The sequence below is a fragment of the Arachis hypogaea genome, chromosome 9 (assembly GCF_003086295.3).
Source record: "Arachis hypogaea cultivar Tifrunner chromosome 9, arahy.Tifrunner.gnm2.J5K5, whole genome shotgun sequence".
Lineage (NCBI taxonomy): Eukaryota > Viridiplantae > Streptophyta > Magnoliopsida > Fabales > Fabaceae > Arachis > Arachis hypogaea.
In genome coordinates, this window is record NC_092044.1 from 11,253,221 (window position 1) to 11,270,556 (window position 17,336).

The 17,336-nt window shown below is 28.6% G+C and overlaps 2 protein-coding genes across 5 annotated transcripts; one reads left to right on the forward strand and one right to left on the reverse strand.

The window, feature by feature from the left end:
* Positions 1–8,655: 8,655 nt before the first annotated feature.
* On the forward strand, positions 8,656–13,600 carry LOC112710373 (uncharacterized). 2 transcript variants are annotated; one of them, XM_025762556.3, is made up of 5 exons: positions 8,656–9,301; positions 10,421–11,682; positions 12,296–12,442; positions 12,516–12,696; positions 13,245–13,600. In XM_025762556.3, the coding sequence occupies exons 2-5, from the start codon at positions 10,459–10,461 to the stop codon at positions 13,424–13,426; spliced, it is 1,734 nt and encodes a 577-aa protein (XP_025618341.1). In that variant the 5' UTR covers positions 8,656–9,301; positions 10,421–10,458; the 3' UTR covers positions 13,427–13,600. The 2 variants fall into 2 exon arrangements, with proteins under 2 accessions (XP_025618341.1, XP_025618340.1); XM_025762555.3 differs by having other exon boundaries at positions 10,435–11,682.
* Positions 13,601–13,789: 189 nt separating this feature from the next.
* On the reverse strand, positions 13,790–15,958 carry LOC112710374 (uncharacterized). Of its 3 annotated transcripts, none has more exons than XM_025762558.3 (4): positions 15,439–15,958; positions 14,893–15,027; positions 14,572–14,664; positions 13,790–14,124 (listed from the first exon to the last, which is right to left on the reverse strand). In XM_025762558.3, the coding sequence occupies exons 1-4, from the start codon at positions 15,734–15,736 to the stop codon at positions 13,973–13,975; spliced, it is 678 nt and encodes a 225-aa protein (XP_025618343.1). In that variant the 5' UTR covers positions 15,737–15,958; the 3' UTR covers positions 13,790–13,972. The 3 variants fall into 3 exon arrangements, with proteins under 3 accessions (XP_025618343.1, XP_025618342.1, XP_025618344.1); XM_025762557.3 differs by having other exon boundaries at positions 14,572–14,667; XM_025762559.3 differs by lacking the exon at positions 14,572–14,664.
* Positions 15,959–17,336: the final 1,378 nt, after the last annotated feature.

Sequence of the window (17,336 nt, forward strand, 5' to 3'; positions counted from 1 at the left end):
AATTACGTAATGACATATACTAAAAATAACTATTTTTCACATTGACCGCGTGAATGGTCATCCAAAAGAACGGCTGTAATTGCACGATTGTGTAAAACGCTTTACACTGTTAGTGCATCAAAAATAAACTCTATTTATAAACTAAACTTGGAAACAATTGCTCAATCAAAGAAGAATAACAAATTAGAAAAAAAGAATGCTTTGACTCTTAGATTTAGACTCACGAATCGCAAAAGAAATCTATATATAGCCTTTAGTAGTACAAAAATAATTATAGAAATTAATTATTGATAACAATATCAATTTAACACTATTAACGTTAGTATCATATTTATGGTAATTAAAATTATAAATTTATATTTATTTTTTATTTTTAATTTTTGATATCTTAATCCTTTTAAAAATCAGTTTTGCTTTTTTAAAATATAACGTGTGTGCTGTTTAGACCTTTTCTATTATTATTATTATTATTATTATTATTATTATTATTATTATTATTATTTTGACATCAATATCAATTTATCACCATTAATGTATGTATTAATTTTTCACTAATTATGCTTGATTAAAATAATAATTAAAAAATAATAATTAAAAAATATTAATGATTGATAATTAGTATCAATTTGTATTAATATATGTATTAACTTGCATAATGATTGAGAATTAGAATTATATAAATTAATATAATAATTAGAATGATTAAAGATATGTAATGATTGACAATTAGCATAGTAATATATTAAATATTAATTTTTATATAATTATAAAAAGGATATTTTCTTAAAATAGATTGAGAAGAGAGTAAATATAATTAAATATATTAAAAGTAGTGCTTTTATTTAAAAAAATTCATAAAAAGTTAATATCTCATCTCCAATATTTCTAAAAATACACTAATATACCAATAATACTAATAGTTAAAAAACAATTGTGGAGACTCATTAATAATTAATATCTAAAATAAGTAAATTAAATAACAATAATTGAAAAGAAATATTTAACAAATGTGAGAAATAAAAATAAAAGAAATTAGTAAATAACAAACATAAATATATTAAAGAATGTATTAAATATTAATTTAATATAATTATAATAAAAATATTTTTCTAAGTTAATATAATTTTGCATTATTCATTAAATATTAATTATATATTATAATATAATTATAATAAAAATATTTTTTAAAATAAATTTATTTAGAGAAGTATAAATTAGTTATTAATAACTGGTGCTATTATCATATAATTATCATATCATATTATTATTACTATTATTATTATTATTATAAATATTTTCAATTGATAATTGATAAGTAGTTTAATAATGCATTAAATATTGATTTTATATAACTATAATAAAGATATTTTCCTAAATTAGTGTAATTATGCATTATTATTTAAATGCTAATTATAATATAATTATAATAAAGATAGCTTTTCTAAAATAAATTTAGAAGAGAAAACAGTGCATTCATTTTAGCGGAAAAATGAATTCATAAGGAATTGACACCTCACTTCCATTAGTCGAAAAAAAACTCAGTTTTAGTATATTAAGTGAAAGTGAATAGTTGTGCTTGAATCATTGTTAATATATATATATATATGTAGCATTTAATAAATCCGATGAAATAATGTGTAGCAAAGTAAAACATACAGGAATATATATGCGTTGTGATGTGTTGTCAAAAGTAAAGAAGGAAAAAAAAGGAACAGAATGAGGCAGAAAAAAGATAACACCATAAAAAGACTAAAAGACAATCGTTCAGTTGAATCAATCAAAAATTATAATGTTGCATTTTTTTCATCTTCGTTATACTATTTGCTGATAAATAAAATGCTCATCATTTTTGTTGAGGGAAAAAATGAAAGAGAGAAAGATATTCATCAGCACATACATATATATTATTGGTCACAAATACAATAGGATGATTGACTTGACCAAAAATTGATTTATCGCACAACATTAATTTGTAAATATCGCGTGTTAGATAAGCAATTGAAAATCGTAAGAAAGGACCTCTTTTCTATTAGAGTGCTGCCGAAACAACAACGTTAATAATAATAAGCCTGAAATCAAAGAAAAAAAAGAAAGAAGAAGAGAAGATGGTGATAAGAATTGAAGAGTAAAATAAACAACTTCGTATGTAGCTATTATTATAGTTTGTGAAATTATTTAAAACAAAGAAATAAAAAAAGTAAAACGAAAAATCGCCTTTAAAAAAATATGAAGAACCACCGTCAAGAGGCTTTAGGTATTTATATGTTTAAAAATAAAAAGCCCATAAAAGTAATTTATTATTCACATTATAATTATAATCTCTTACCATGATTCTTGTATAATAATTTATTCTATTAAATTACATTTATTATTCTTTTCTTTCTATTATTATTTACGAAAGTCAAATATAAGTATGAATTTTTAAATAATTATGATATTTCAAAATATTATATTTACAACACTAAATTAATCATTATATATATATATATATATATATATATATATATATATATATATATATATATATATATATATATATATTATACAAATTAATCTCTTATATCCATATAATATCATAAATATTTTGTCTTTAAATATTTTTTTATTTTTTATTAATATAATTATAATATGTTCTTTTTTGCTACTAAATATCATGGTTATTAATGATGTATATGTAGTAAGATGATCCAAAACTGACATACAGTTGATAATTTAATAATATTTAATAATTTTTAATTATTAATTTTATATAAAAACATCTATAATAAATTATACAGAAGAAAGTAATTTTTTAACTAAATTAATATGTATTTATTATTTTATTATATTCAATTAGAATAAATAATAAATGATCTATTTTGTTATGTGTCTTATAATTAAAGTAACGAATTAAAGTAATTGATAATAATTGATTGATATAAATTATAATAAATTGTGTAATATTTAAATATCTAATCAAATCAATTAGTTGATATAATTAATTTATTGTAATGAATTGAATTCAATGAGTTAAAAGAAATAAATCAAGAAACACTCTGAAAAGTATGTCACGTCAATTTCATCGTTAAGTATAAAAATCCAATTTTTATATAATAGAATAGATAGAATAGATAGATAAATAGAATAGATAGATTATTATTATTATTATTATTATTATTATTATTATTATTATTATTATTATTATTATTGTTATTATTATTATTATTATTATTATTATTATTATTATTATTTTGCTTGATTAAAAATAATAATTAAAAAATATTAATAATTGACAATTAGTATTATACAATTAATATAATAATTAATATTAACATTCTTGATTGATAAGTAATTTAATAATGCACTAAATATTGATTTTATATAATTATAATAAAAATATTTTCTTAAATTAGTATAATTATGCATTTTTTATTAAATGCTAATTGTAATATAATTATAATAAAGATATTTTTATAAAATAAATTTAGAATAGAAAATAATACATTTATTTTGGAGGAAAAAAACTCACGAGGAGATGACACCTTACATTTATTAGCTGGAGAGAAAACTCAATTTTAGTATATTATAAGTAGATAGAAATAAATAGATAGAATTTTAATAATAATACACGAGTAATTAATTAAAATAGTTTATATACGGGTTTTTCAAGTTATTATTATTATTATTATTATTATTATTATTATTATTATTATTATTATTATTATTATTATTGGATAATGAATAAGAATTAGAATTATATCAATATTTTTAAAATCAATATAATTTAAATAACTAAAAATATTTAAAATCAATGTGCGTTATTAATATCATAAGATTTGATCATTTTATGATTGGAATCAAATATTTTTATCATGATTATCACAGACCGATGTAATTATTATATCATTATCATATATTATTATTATTATTATTATTATTATTATTATTATTATTATTATTATTATTATTAAAATGATTAAAAGTATTTTCAATTGATAATGGATAAGTAGTTTAATAATGTATTAAATATTAATTTGATATAATTACAATGAAGATATGTTCCTAAATTAGTATAATTATCTATTATTCATTAAATATTAATTATAATATAATTATAATAAAGATATTTCTATAAAATAATTTAGAATAGAGAATAGTGAATTCATTTTGGAGAGAAAACGGAGTCACGAGGGATCGACACCTCACCTTTATTAGTTGAGTGGAAAACCCAGTTTTAGTATATTAAGTAGATAAAAGAATTCTTTAATTTTGGAAGGAAAGATTTAATTTCAATTACAATGAGAGAGTGACATGTGACACATTTTGGTTGTAAAATTAATAAGGGAAAAAAGAGAATTTCTTAATTTAAAAAAAAAATTAATTTTAATTACAATAAAAAAGTGACATATAACATATTTTAATTATAAAATTAAAGATATATAATAAATTTTAGAAAACTAATCATCAACATCTTATCTTTGACAAATTGAAGCACAATAACGGAAAAACTTCTAGAATATGTTTGAACATAAGCACAAAACTGCTTAGTATAGTCATCAAATAGTATCCAAGTAATCTCAATACTAAAAAATTTAAAATGTCTTTTAATCAAACATTCTTCTTAAAAAATTATCCGTGTCAATATTCTAATATCTTAGACTATCTCATTTTTTTTATATATTAGCGCAATTTTGATTTCAATCGCTGCTGATGGATCTTTTTGTACTATTATTTTAAATTACGACGACAAAATTTTATAAAAAACTTCTCAACCATCAAAATTTTTTATAATTGTCTTTTACTTAGTCAATCATACTTTGCGAAAATTTATCGTATAGTTAAATTTTGATTGAATTTCAACAATTACAGATTTTACCTTTAAAAATAGATCAATTTCAACCAATGACTTTTTCACTTCTACAACCATGTCTGAGTTTAGTTTGGCATGATCGTAAAAAATTGTCGTTCTGGTACATGTGTGACTATCATTGTACCGCCTTATAATCCAACAAAACTTTCTCTTAATAAAATTAGTGCTAATAAACCAATCGCAACTTGTTCTATATTGTACACACTTAGCATAAAATGTGGTTGGCTCAAATTCATATGTTCGATAATTCACACACCTACAAATAATATAATATTTAATTGCTACAATCACATTTTCTCTAAAACTAAACTCTATGCCGATGACAAATCCACCGTGTGTAACAATAACAAGATTTACACCAATAATAATAAAAAATAATTCAGACTTACTACTACTACTACTACTAATAATAATAATAATAATAATAATAATAATAATAATAATGCATAAAATAAAAGGGTAATAATAATTATTATAATATTAATAACAATAAAAAAGACTATTTAAACAAACTCAAAAAATTTTGGTGCATATATAACTTTTAGATTCAAAGATGCATGAAAAAAAGCTCTCTAGATGAATGTTAGTTCGCTAATGTATTTGTTGGGTCTGCAACTTCATGCTCAATTATAATATCATCTTCGTCCACATCTTCAGTTGGACCAATAATATGATAAGTACTCTCAAATTTCTCTTCGCTTTCAGTATTATAAACTGTCCAATTGATATTAGGCTCCGATAAATTAACCTTAACTAATTATTCAAACTTAAGGTATAACTCGATAACTGACATTTATGCCTGTGTTTGCTGGTAGATCGAAAAAATCCTTGCATACTTACATTGTCAACCACATACATTATTTAAAATTAAACGAAACCACCAAATTCTAACACAGACTGACCATAAAAAGTATTCGTGACTCTTTTTAATACTTAATTATCAACACATTGACAAAATATACTCTTAAATTTTTCATATATTATTACAAAAGAAATAACATCATATGCATTTTCACATATAAAACTCACACTCTCAAATATTTGAAAAAAAAGTTAACTATTATAATCTATTTTCAAACTAAGACTTTCTTCTATTTTTATTCTCTTACTCTCTCAATGAAATAAAATACTCTCACACTTACACTCAATTTAACAAATTCTTTCTTCCTTTTATAATACTCAAGGTATATTTTTTAATCTGAAAAATACAATTCCTTCTCTGTGTAATGTCAATCCGCTCCTTGTCTATTGACAATACACTCTCTTATACTGTCAGTTTAGTATTAAATTAATACAATAAAAGGCTAATGATAATTATTATTATACTAATAACAACAAAAAAAGACTATTACTTGCATTGACAAATTCAAAAAGTTTTGGTATATTTATAGCATCTAGATTCAAAATGTGCATAAAAGAAGGTTCTCAAGATAGATGTTGGTTTTTTAGTGCATTTATCACATCTGCAACGTCACGTTTAACTATGATATCATCTTCGTCCATATCTTCAGTTGGACCAACAATATGATAAGTGTCCTCAAATTCCTCTTCGTTTTTAGTGTTATAAACCATCTAGTCGATGTTAGGCACCGATAAATCAATCTCAACTAATTTTTTAAACTCAATATATAACTCGATAATTGACACTTATGCTTGTATTTGCTGGTAGATCGAAAACATTCCTTACATACTTGCATCTTCAACCACATACATTATTTAAAATTAGGAAAAAAGACAGATAGGTCCCTGACTTTTTAAATTTTTGACAAATATATCCCTGACAAAATTTAAATACAAAAAGTCCCTGACTTTAACAAACGGAGGACAATTTAGTCCTTCCGTCTATTTGCCTCTCATACACCAAACGAAACTGGTTGACGTGGCTGAAATGATGTCCAGGTGTCTGTTACGGTGCCACGCTAAAAGGGGAATAAAGTTCGAAGGACAAATAAGTCATTGACGTCATTTTGTAAATAAAGTTTGAAAGACAAATAAGTCCTTGAGAATTTAGTTCATTATGCTTCTATATGTATCATATATTACTATCTAATTGAAATATACCTATATTATGTATCATATATTACTATCTAATTTAATAATCAAATGTGTCACATGACACTCTTATTAAAATTGAGAGAAAATATTTTTTTTCAAAATTAATAAACTCCTTTCCTAAATTCTCTCATCTACTTCTCTTCATTTTTCTATTACACTCTACTATTTTTACTCTATATATAATTATATTTTACATTAGTAATTTGACAAATCAAAATATATCATCCGATATTTTTTTACAATTAAAATATTTTAAATTTTAGATAACGAATGCTAAAATTACTTATTATTAAAAAATTAGACTTTTTCATATAAAAATAATAACTAAAAATCTTATTATTTAATTTTTTATCTGCAGATATCTTGGTCTTCTTAGCCAGAAACTTTTGTCAACTTACGACTTTTTTGTAAAAGTAGTTTGATTTTATAAATCTTTTGTGCCATGCATAATTTATACCGTTAGAACAAAGTGAACTATAATTTAAAAAAAAAAAAACTATTCTTGTAACGTTATTATGGATAAAAATACTAGTTCTAATATAATACACAAATGCACTAATGCTAACTTTATACATAAATGATGCATAAATGAACTAATGCTAACTTGATGCATAAATGAACTGATGCTAACTAATGCCACTGGTACCATGAAAACTGAACTAATGCAATTTAACAAATTCTAATATATTACACAAATGCACTAAAACTGAACTAATGCAATTTAAAAAAAATAGAAATAGAACAAGCCCAATTTCTACAATTTTAATACAAATAATTTAAATTGCAGAATACAACAAGTTAACTAGATTTCAAAATACAAGCATAATTTTATAAACTAAATTCTCGTAATAGAAGTATAATAGAAGTATAATGAACTAAATTCTCAAGGACCTATTTGTCCTTCGAATTTTATTTGCAAAATGACGTCAATGACTTATTTGTCCTTCGAACTTTATTCCACCTTTCAGCGTGGCACCGTAATGGACACTTGGACACCGTTTCAGCCACGTCAGCCAGTTCTGTTTGATGTATGAGAGACAAATAGATGGAAGGACTAAATTGTCCTCTATTTATTAAAGTCAGAGACTTTTTTGTATTTAAATTTTATCAAAAATGTATTTGTCAAAAATTTAAAAAATCAGAGATCTATCTATCTTTTTTCCTTAAAATTAAAAAAAAAACCACCAATACTAACACAGATTGATTATATAAAATATTTGTGATTCTCTTTAATATTTGATTATCAACACATTAATAAAATATATTCTTAAATTTCTCATATATTATTACAAAAAGAATAACAACATCATATAAATTTTCACATACAAAACTCATATTCTTAAATTTTTGAAAAAAGATTTTATATTATAATATATTTTCTAACACTTTTTTCTATTTTTATTCTCTTACTCTCTCAATAAAATAAAACACTCTCACACTCATACTCAATCTAATAAACTCGTTCTTCCTTTTATAATACTCAAAGTATATTTTTTAATCTGAAAAATACAATATACCCTTTGCATAACGCCAATTCATTTTCTATATACTGACAATACACCTCTTTTATATTATCAGTTTAATATTAAATTAATATAATACGTCTCCTTTGTATTATATTTTTGTATTTAAAAAAAAATTTCTTGCATTCTTGCTAAAGCAATTCGTCCCCTGTAAATTATTGGCTCCAAGAACTTTGCAAAACACTCCAACATCCAATAAAAGAGGATTAATCCAAAAATATTATCCCCGGCCCGTAACATACTAAAATGCAATCCCCATAAAACGCAAAAATAAGTAAAAACCCCAAAACACCCTTTACGGCTCTCTCACTGTCTCGCAAATTCTTTGTTCGTCTCGTTTCTCGCTCTCGGACTCGCAGTCTCTCACCCTTCACTTTTCTGTCTAATTCTCACTTGCCCTAACGCTGCCGCCGCCGCCACCATCCATCGCCGCCGTAAAGTGCGAAGGCAGGCAACTGAATCATTCACCGCCACCACCTAAAACGGCAAATAGTCAGCTGGATCGCCTCCCGCCGCCGTACCGCCGTGGTGACTCGAGGTTTGCGGCCACCGTCGCCGCCGCAGCACTACAACTGTGGTGTTGATGGCGGAATCACTATAGAATTTAGTGACTCAGTGTTGCTTCGCATCGCAAATGGCTCTTCTTTCTCGGAAAGGGACTCTTTTTCTGCTCTTTCTGTTCTCGATCTTCTTGTTATCGGCATCAGCATCTAATGGTTCGGGAGAAGAAGAAGAAGAGTTCTGGGAAGAGCTGCTACTGAAGCCGTTGCCCGATCGCAAAGTGCTCTCACATTTTCACTTCCAGAATGAGGCTCCTCTCTCCGATTCCTTCGCCCGTCACCATCACCTCTTCCCGAAATCCATCGCTCAGCTGGTGCCTGCTCTCTTCTTCCACTCTTTACCTTTTCTTTCTATAATGATATAACAAAAATTTACTTTTTGAGAGTTTTTGCTGGGATTTTGATATTGAATTATTGATACTGATGCTGATGACTCAAGTTATTGAAAGGTTCTACGTCATGTAACTATTGTTGAAGTTTGTCAAATTAAATGCTTGATGTAAAGGTTGCCAAGCTTACTCGTTTCGTTAGTGTGAATAATTGATTTGGTGATTATTTATAAAGCTGTATTTTTGGTTATGTATTGTCCTTATCTTCTCTGTGTTGAGTCAAATTAGCTTCTTTATGTTAAAAAAAGTAACAAAAACAAATAACTTGAGCAATAATCTGATAGAGTGTGCAGAGAATCAAGAGTTCTGCTTCTACTGTTCCGGTGTTCTTGTTCGATGAGAACATGCCCTGCATATGAGTGATCATTTGACAAAGAGACTTGGAAGGTGAAAATCAAGAGGGAGAGAACAATGACAGCGACTTATCTTAGCCTTAAGGATAGAGAATAAAGTTTTAGTTGCTTGATATTGTCTTTGTCATATTAAGTACAGTAAGATGTGAGTGCCCTGCGTTTTATGCTCCACATAGTTATATAAGTCAGAAAATTCACCAATGGGACATTTCTTGGGTGGAGCAGAGGGAAATTTTGGAGTTTGTTGATGTTAGAAGTGCCTTTGAGTCTGCAATGTTATTGAAGAATCATGTCATTATGTGGAAGAGCTGAGAGTCACTTAGATAGCCCCCTCAATTAGTACAAAAACGTTTACATATATAAAGTACAAGCTTAAAGTTGTATGCTTTTTTGTTTTTTCTATTTCTAGGCCATTTAAGTTCATTTTGATGGTTATTATTATTATTTTTTTTTTGTAGTAATGCATGTAATGTAAGATACCAAGTATTGTGCCTCTAACTACAACACAACCTTTACCTGCTAAAACATTAAGCGTTAAAGCAATTGACATCATATTAAGGAACCTTGGTTATACTATGGTTTAATGCTTTTGTTTGTTCCTTTCAGAAGCATGTCTCTACCAACTGTTGTTTATTTTTACATTCTGATTTCAATTTATTTTTCTGATTATACTAAATAACATGCGAATTAGTGTTGGATGGACAGGTTAAGAAATTTCATATTAAAGCCATGGAGTTATCATTCACACAAGGTCGGTGGAACTATGAAAGGTGGGGTGGATTTGATCCAATATCAAGCCATAATGCAAAGCCTCCTGGAGTTGAATTGTGGGCAGTCTTTGATGTTCCTCCACATCAAGTTGATGCTTCTTGGAAAGATTTAACCCATGCGCTGTCAGGTCTGTTTTGTGCTTCAATCAACTTCCTAGAGTCTTCCACCACTTATTCTGCTCCAAAATGGACATTTCAGTCAGCTTTAGGTAGTTTAAGATATGGGACTCTGCCACGAGAAGCTGTCTGCACTGAGAACCTTACACCTTGGTTAAAACTCCTCCCTTGTAGAGACAAAGCTGGACTCTCTGCCTTAATGGATAGACCGTCTATATACAAAAGCTTTTATCACTCCCAGCGGTTGCATTTAACACAAGCCAAGACTGGTGCAAATCCAAAAAATTCAAGAGTTGTTCTAGAGCAAACACTTACAGTTGTACTTCAACCCAATATTCTGACTGGTGGTACTAATTATGTTAGTGAAGCAAAGATGCAACCAAGTTGGTCTCTGAGTTCAATATTTGGAAGAAAAATCAATGGAAGATGTGTTCTTGCCAAATCAAGTAATGTTTACCTCCAAGTTGAGAGAGGTCTGGTTACACAACTTGAGAATCTCCAGAGCAGTACTGCTACATTTGCTGCCAATGGCACAAATCTGGATGATTTTGGAAGGAATGTTGGCTTTGAATTATCTGTTAATCCTGACAGGGTACTCAAAGAGGTGGAAAAGAGCTCCTCCATTCTGTATGAATATCCAATCAAAGTGCACAAAGACAGTGAGCAATTTGATTTAGGCATTACATGGAAGCATCCTGTTATTTGGTCAACCCCACATGTGCCTTTATATGCCAGTAGGTTTCTAATGGGCAGTGGAAACGAAAGGGGTGCCATTGCAATATGCATGAAGTCAACAGAATCTACTCAAGAGTTAGTTGCAGCCAATTATGTTGACCAGAGATGTAATTTTCAAGTTAATGTTCTTCAAATTGTGCCTTGGTATATTAAGGTGTATTATCACACTTTACAATTATTTGTGGATGAAAAGCCTCAAATACTCACAGACTTTGTTGAGAGAATGCACGTTTCACCTTCTGAAGACAAAGTATCACCAGGGTTGATGGAACTGGTCCTCAAATTGCCCTGTGAGGTTAAGTCAGCAGTATTGAATATAGAGTTTGATAAGGTTTGCTCATATTTTTATTAATGTTTATTTTTCTTCTGAGTTTTTGCCTCACATTTTGCTGTTTGACATACATCAACCTCCTTGCAAGTTAAATTAGAAAAAAAAAACCCAAATTGTAATATGGAAATCAATTGATGATTATTTTTCTTGGTAAATAATTAGGCTCGGATTTCCGGAATGTAATGAATGAATGCAATATATTATGTGCTTTTAATAATGTAACTTTTCATAATTGGAACTGATCTCTTAACTCAGCTTTGTCATCAAATGCATTTGTGCAATGTTCTGTAGGAGCCGATCAGTTTGGTGGTTAAAATGTCCGACTTCTATAATTGATTGGATCTTTAATCAGTAGGGGTAGCTGTAGCGCATGAAAAATATATAAATAAACAGAAGTACCTAAATATACTTCAAGTAGAGCATAACACATAGTGGTTATGGGCATAAGTAGTGTATTTTGTGTGTCCCCCTTGATTGACTTCAGAAGTTGGTAGAAGCTATTACTTGATTTTTTTTTTCTCAGTTTAGACACTTCTAGGATGGATGAATTCTAAACAATAGTTTCATGGTTAGATAAACTTGGTCTTTGACTGCTTTTTTCTGGTGTGAATAGGGCTTCTTGCACATTGATGAGTACCCTCCAGATGCTAATCAAGGATTTGACATTCCATCAGCAATAATAAGCTTTCCTGACTTCAATGCTGGCCTGCAATTTTCTGATAACTCTCTAAGCAAGACCCCAATGTTGTCCAAGTTACAGGTTAATTGAATTGCACTCTTGACTCTGGTACATAAAAACGTTTGTCATATCTAATTCTGAATCTATAATGCAGGAAAGGAGTCCTGTTATCTCATACACGGAAGTTTTGCTTGTACCCTTGACAACCCCGGACTTCAGTATGCCTTATAATGTCATAACAATTACATGCACAGTTTTTGCATTGTATTTTGGATCTTTGTTAAATGCACTCCGGAGACGTGTTGGAGAGGAGGAAAGGCGTCTGAACGATAAAGGTAACACTCAACTTTTCCAGTTTTTACATCCTAAGACACAAGTAACGTAATTTCGTATAACTATGGATGATCCCTCTACATATCATGCCTGTGTAATTGATAAAATGATAGGCAATGTGACTTAAGAGCCACAAAATGCGGGGGTTTTGCTTTTCCTTTTATTATTTTTTAATTTTTTTTGGGGCTGTGTCTGTGTGTGTGTGTTGTTTTTTTTTTTTTTTGAAAGAATGATGATGCCCTAGAGCATGAGGCTTCTGCGATTTTGGGTTTTGAAAGGATCAAACGGATGTAATATGCTTGCTGCCATTGATAGAGAAGGTGTTTGTGACTGGAATCGGTGATCAGTGCCAACCTTTAGTTATAAGTAAACGTAGTAATTAGTGAAACCCATCTTCAATATTGCAACACCATGCACTTTGATTATATTCATACTGCATTCTACAGCTTACATGTCTAACTTTCTATATTACTTCTCCCAATCCGCCTCTTATTTTTGTGTGTAATTATTGCTTAAAGTTTCTGATGTGTCTGTATCTTTCTATTTGTAGGCGGAAAGAAAGACGCGCTTCTTAATCGAGTACTAGGTAAATTATCTTCCAAGTTCAGAGGGAGATCATCAGTGTCCTCTCAGCCATCATCATCGTCGTCATCATCCCTCATTAGCCCAAAATTGATTCTTAGAGTACTGTTAGTTGCAGGAATTGCTGTTGCATGGCAATACTACTCATAACTAGGTACTACTTTCGGTGTTAAATTATGTACATTACAAGCCTTTACTTCCACTGCTAAATGTACTTCACTCATATATCTATGTTTCTGTTTGATCAAGTTAACGTTTGTACATCACCAAATTGATTGTATCAAAATTTTGACGATTGATGTTAATTTTGATTATTATGACAAAGTAGAAGTCACACTACCTTTTTTGCTGTTTTTCTTCTTTGTACTAGTGTTGTCATTCATCATGGGTAATGTTTCCCATATCTGGCAAGCAATTTTTCTTAAATATGACCATGAAAGCTTGAGTAATCAATGTTTAATCTCCATTGATTTCACATTGTCACAAAATTAACAAATGATGTTAAGCACACCATTAGATGTTAATTTAAAATCTTTCGAATTAAAATAAAATCTATTTATATACACCATTCAGAGAGAGAGAATTTACAGCATTCATGTAACAAAATACAACGGCAGCATCCGAAAATGACTATGCAAAAACAGTCCACTGCTCATAAACATATATTGTACCAAGAGGTATAGAAACCCACAGAATTTATCTCGTCCTCTTGCACTGAGCTGCTACAATTGCATCATCATCATCTCTAATCCGCTTCAGATTCTTGCTCGTCTGACTGCATGTGAATGGGCTGCGAGAAATGCCGCCGGAGAGGTTATCTCCTTTATCTTGAGTATCTGCGGGAAGTCCTGCAGGAAGTCCTCCAAATGTGTTAATATTGAGGCTTTTGTAGATGAAGCTTGCCACAACCATGAGACAATGCATTATTAGACATTTGGAGAAGAAACCAATGCTACAAGTTTAGTAGTTGGGGAATGATATAAGCATTGAAACAAAAACAAAACTATGTCTAGAGCTGAAGCTACGAGATAATGTATCTTAACTCTTAAGACACAAATTTCGTGTACTACTTGTTCTAAAAGGTGGAGGCATGAAAAGCAGAAATTTTTTTATGGGTCAAATATAAAAATAAAAATTGACATTTGTTTCTTGGTTAAAAGATTGATATTTTGCCCATATAAAACGAAAACAAATGCAACCTATATTTAGATATGACCAACCGAGGTGAATTTCTCTCTATGAAAAAGTAAGCCAGTTAAGACAGAGAGGAGAAAGCGATCAGAACAAGAACATGCCTGACTTCTTGTTATCGCTCTTCAATTTCTTAAATAAATTGAAACCTTCCAACGGTTGCTTTCTCTTGCAGCATTGGTCATCCAAAGTCTCACCTTCTTGTAAAGTAAATAGAAAAGCTTAAACAAAATTAGTCACAAGAAAAGTTGAAAATATACCATCATAAGATCAAACATAATTCGTACTGAACTAATCATCCAAATATTTTATTTATTTATTTATTTACTTACTTACTTAACTCAATTGTTATTTGGTTCTTAAAAAGAAAAGATCAACCCAATTCTTAGTCATATATTATTCTCCACAAGTCTCTTGAGACATACCTGAGTTGCCATCTTTCAACTTCTTATTCCATTGCAAGTTGAAAGCTTCCAATCGAGTCCTTTTTCCGCTACAAGAATTCTCACTTTCAATCACTTTTCCATTCCCATTTTCAAAATCTTGAGGTTCATGTTCTCCTGCGGAGTCACAACATGAGTAGATAAGGAGAAAATATGGAGCGATGGCGAAAAGGCATACTTATGGATTGCAATTTCAATATCAAACAATGCAGATCCTAGTTAAACAGACAGATTACCAAAGATAATAAACTACACAAGTATTTATCCACAAATAAACTGATGCTGACTGATTTGGTAGTTGATTTTTTAATTATCAGCTGAATTTTAATGTACACGTAGCATTTTTGCTAAAGACATGGTCACCATCACATTGTCAAGACAGAATTTATAAGAAATTAATTTGATTTATGGTTATAAAACTAAACAAATTGATCGGTTTGAAACCTCGTAGACCGAATCGATTAGCGGTTGAACTCAAGCAACGAATTGATTATTATCAAAAAGAAAAGGAAAAGGAAAGTAACATACGCTTGTTGGCAAGTTTACAGAACTTGCCGGTGACAAGAAGAGCATCACCGAGGTTGTTCCCAGTGGAGAGTCCTTTAGAAGAGAAGAAAGATATGAGAGACTTCCAAGTAACAGAGCAAGAAATAAGGTCCACTCCTCTGCTTATGAAGTGACCGTTGAGCTTCAACGTTGACGGCTCTATCCCAAAGGCTTTTGCTATGGCCCCAAGATCAATCTTGTTTTCGTCCCAAGCAATTATGTTTGCTACCTTTGACAATGAAGGGCATAGAAGCTTTATCTCTCTGGGGTTCTTCGACATCGCAACAAGCAATCTCAAATGTGATATTTATGTTACTGAAGGAGTTTGAGAGTGATTTTCTGACTTGATTAGTGTGTGTGGTAGTGTCACTAGTGTGTTCTAAGTTCTAACTTGCAATTGTTTCCAGTTTTGAGTGCCAAAGGTTTCTGTTTGTTTCTGGAAGTGTCTAAAACTCTAAAGCTGCCATGCGTGGATCGGTTTATGTGGATCGGGTACTTTGTTATTTAATTTTGAAGCCAACGGGTCCTTTATTATCATACATTGAAAAATGATGTGAATATCCTAATTCATTCTTTTTTTTTTAGCTCCTTGAAAAAAGTTTTGAATCTTTTATTTTTTATGTTTTTAAAAAATATTATATATTAAGTATTAAAAAAACAATTAAATAGATAATTAAAAAGATGAACAAGTATTCTTAATTGTTACTCTTATATATCCTCCCTTTTAAAATAAGTAGTCTTACTTTAAAATAATTTGTAATAATTTTTATATTAGATAAATTAGTTTTAATAAAATTATTTAAAAAATAAATTTTATTTTTTAAAATACTATATTAGCTCAGTGTTTTTTTAATTACAAAGTCCTTATTTTTTTCTCTTATAGATTAAATTCTCTCAAATTTCAAAAGATAAGAGATTAATTTATTAAATTTTAAGAAATTAATTTATTGATACAAAAATTGGTAAGGTTTTTTTTTAAAAGATAAACAGACTTAAAAATATAAAAAATATAATCAAATATTAGATGTACTTAAAAAAATTAGATATAGGAATATGATGTATTTTTTGTAAATTTAATTAAAAAAGATATTTTATAGTTAAAATTTGATAATTTTATACAAAATGAATTCTATATTTTAGGATTATTTAAATGGTTGATTATTTTATAAAAAAAAGAATAAAGTTAAAACAAATTTTTTACTTTGATTTTTATACATATATTTAAATATTTTACCAAAATTAAAATTAAATGTACAAATGTTTTACTAAATAAAAATTCGTTTATCATTTATTAAAAAAATTTAAAATATTTTATCATTTTAAATTTTTAGTATATTTTTATCAGCATTTAATAGGAATTCGTGAAGTTAAACCCCAAAATGGTTCCTGAGATAGCATCGTGCACTAAAATCATTTTTGAGATTCCAATTGCACCAATGACATCCTGAGATTTACAAAAGTGCACCACGTTAGTCCCTGTCCATTTTCCATTAACGACGTGATGACATGGCTTGATGACGTGGGCTGTTAGTAACACGTGTCACTCCATGGTTTGTCCACGTATAATATAATAGTATGATGATGTGGTGACCAGTGACACGTGGCATGCTTATGTGGATGGTTGTACCATGTGTCACAATGCTAATTGGCTACATGTCCGTTTATGCCACGTGTCGCAACCGTATTTGTTCACATGTCGTCATTGTATTTGTCCACCAAATTAGTCCCTCACTTTGCATTAAGTGATTCATTTTAGTCCCTGAAATTGAATGTCGTGTACCAAACTAGTCTCTTTACCAGTTTTTTCTTTTTTTTCTATAAATTCAAAATTCTCAATATCTTTAAATGCATTAATTTTAATTCTATTTTTTCACATGTTA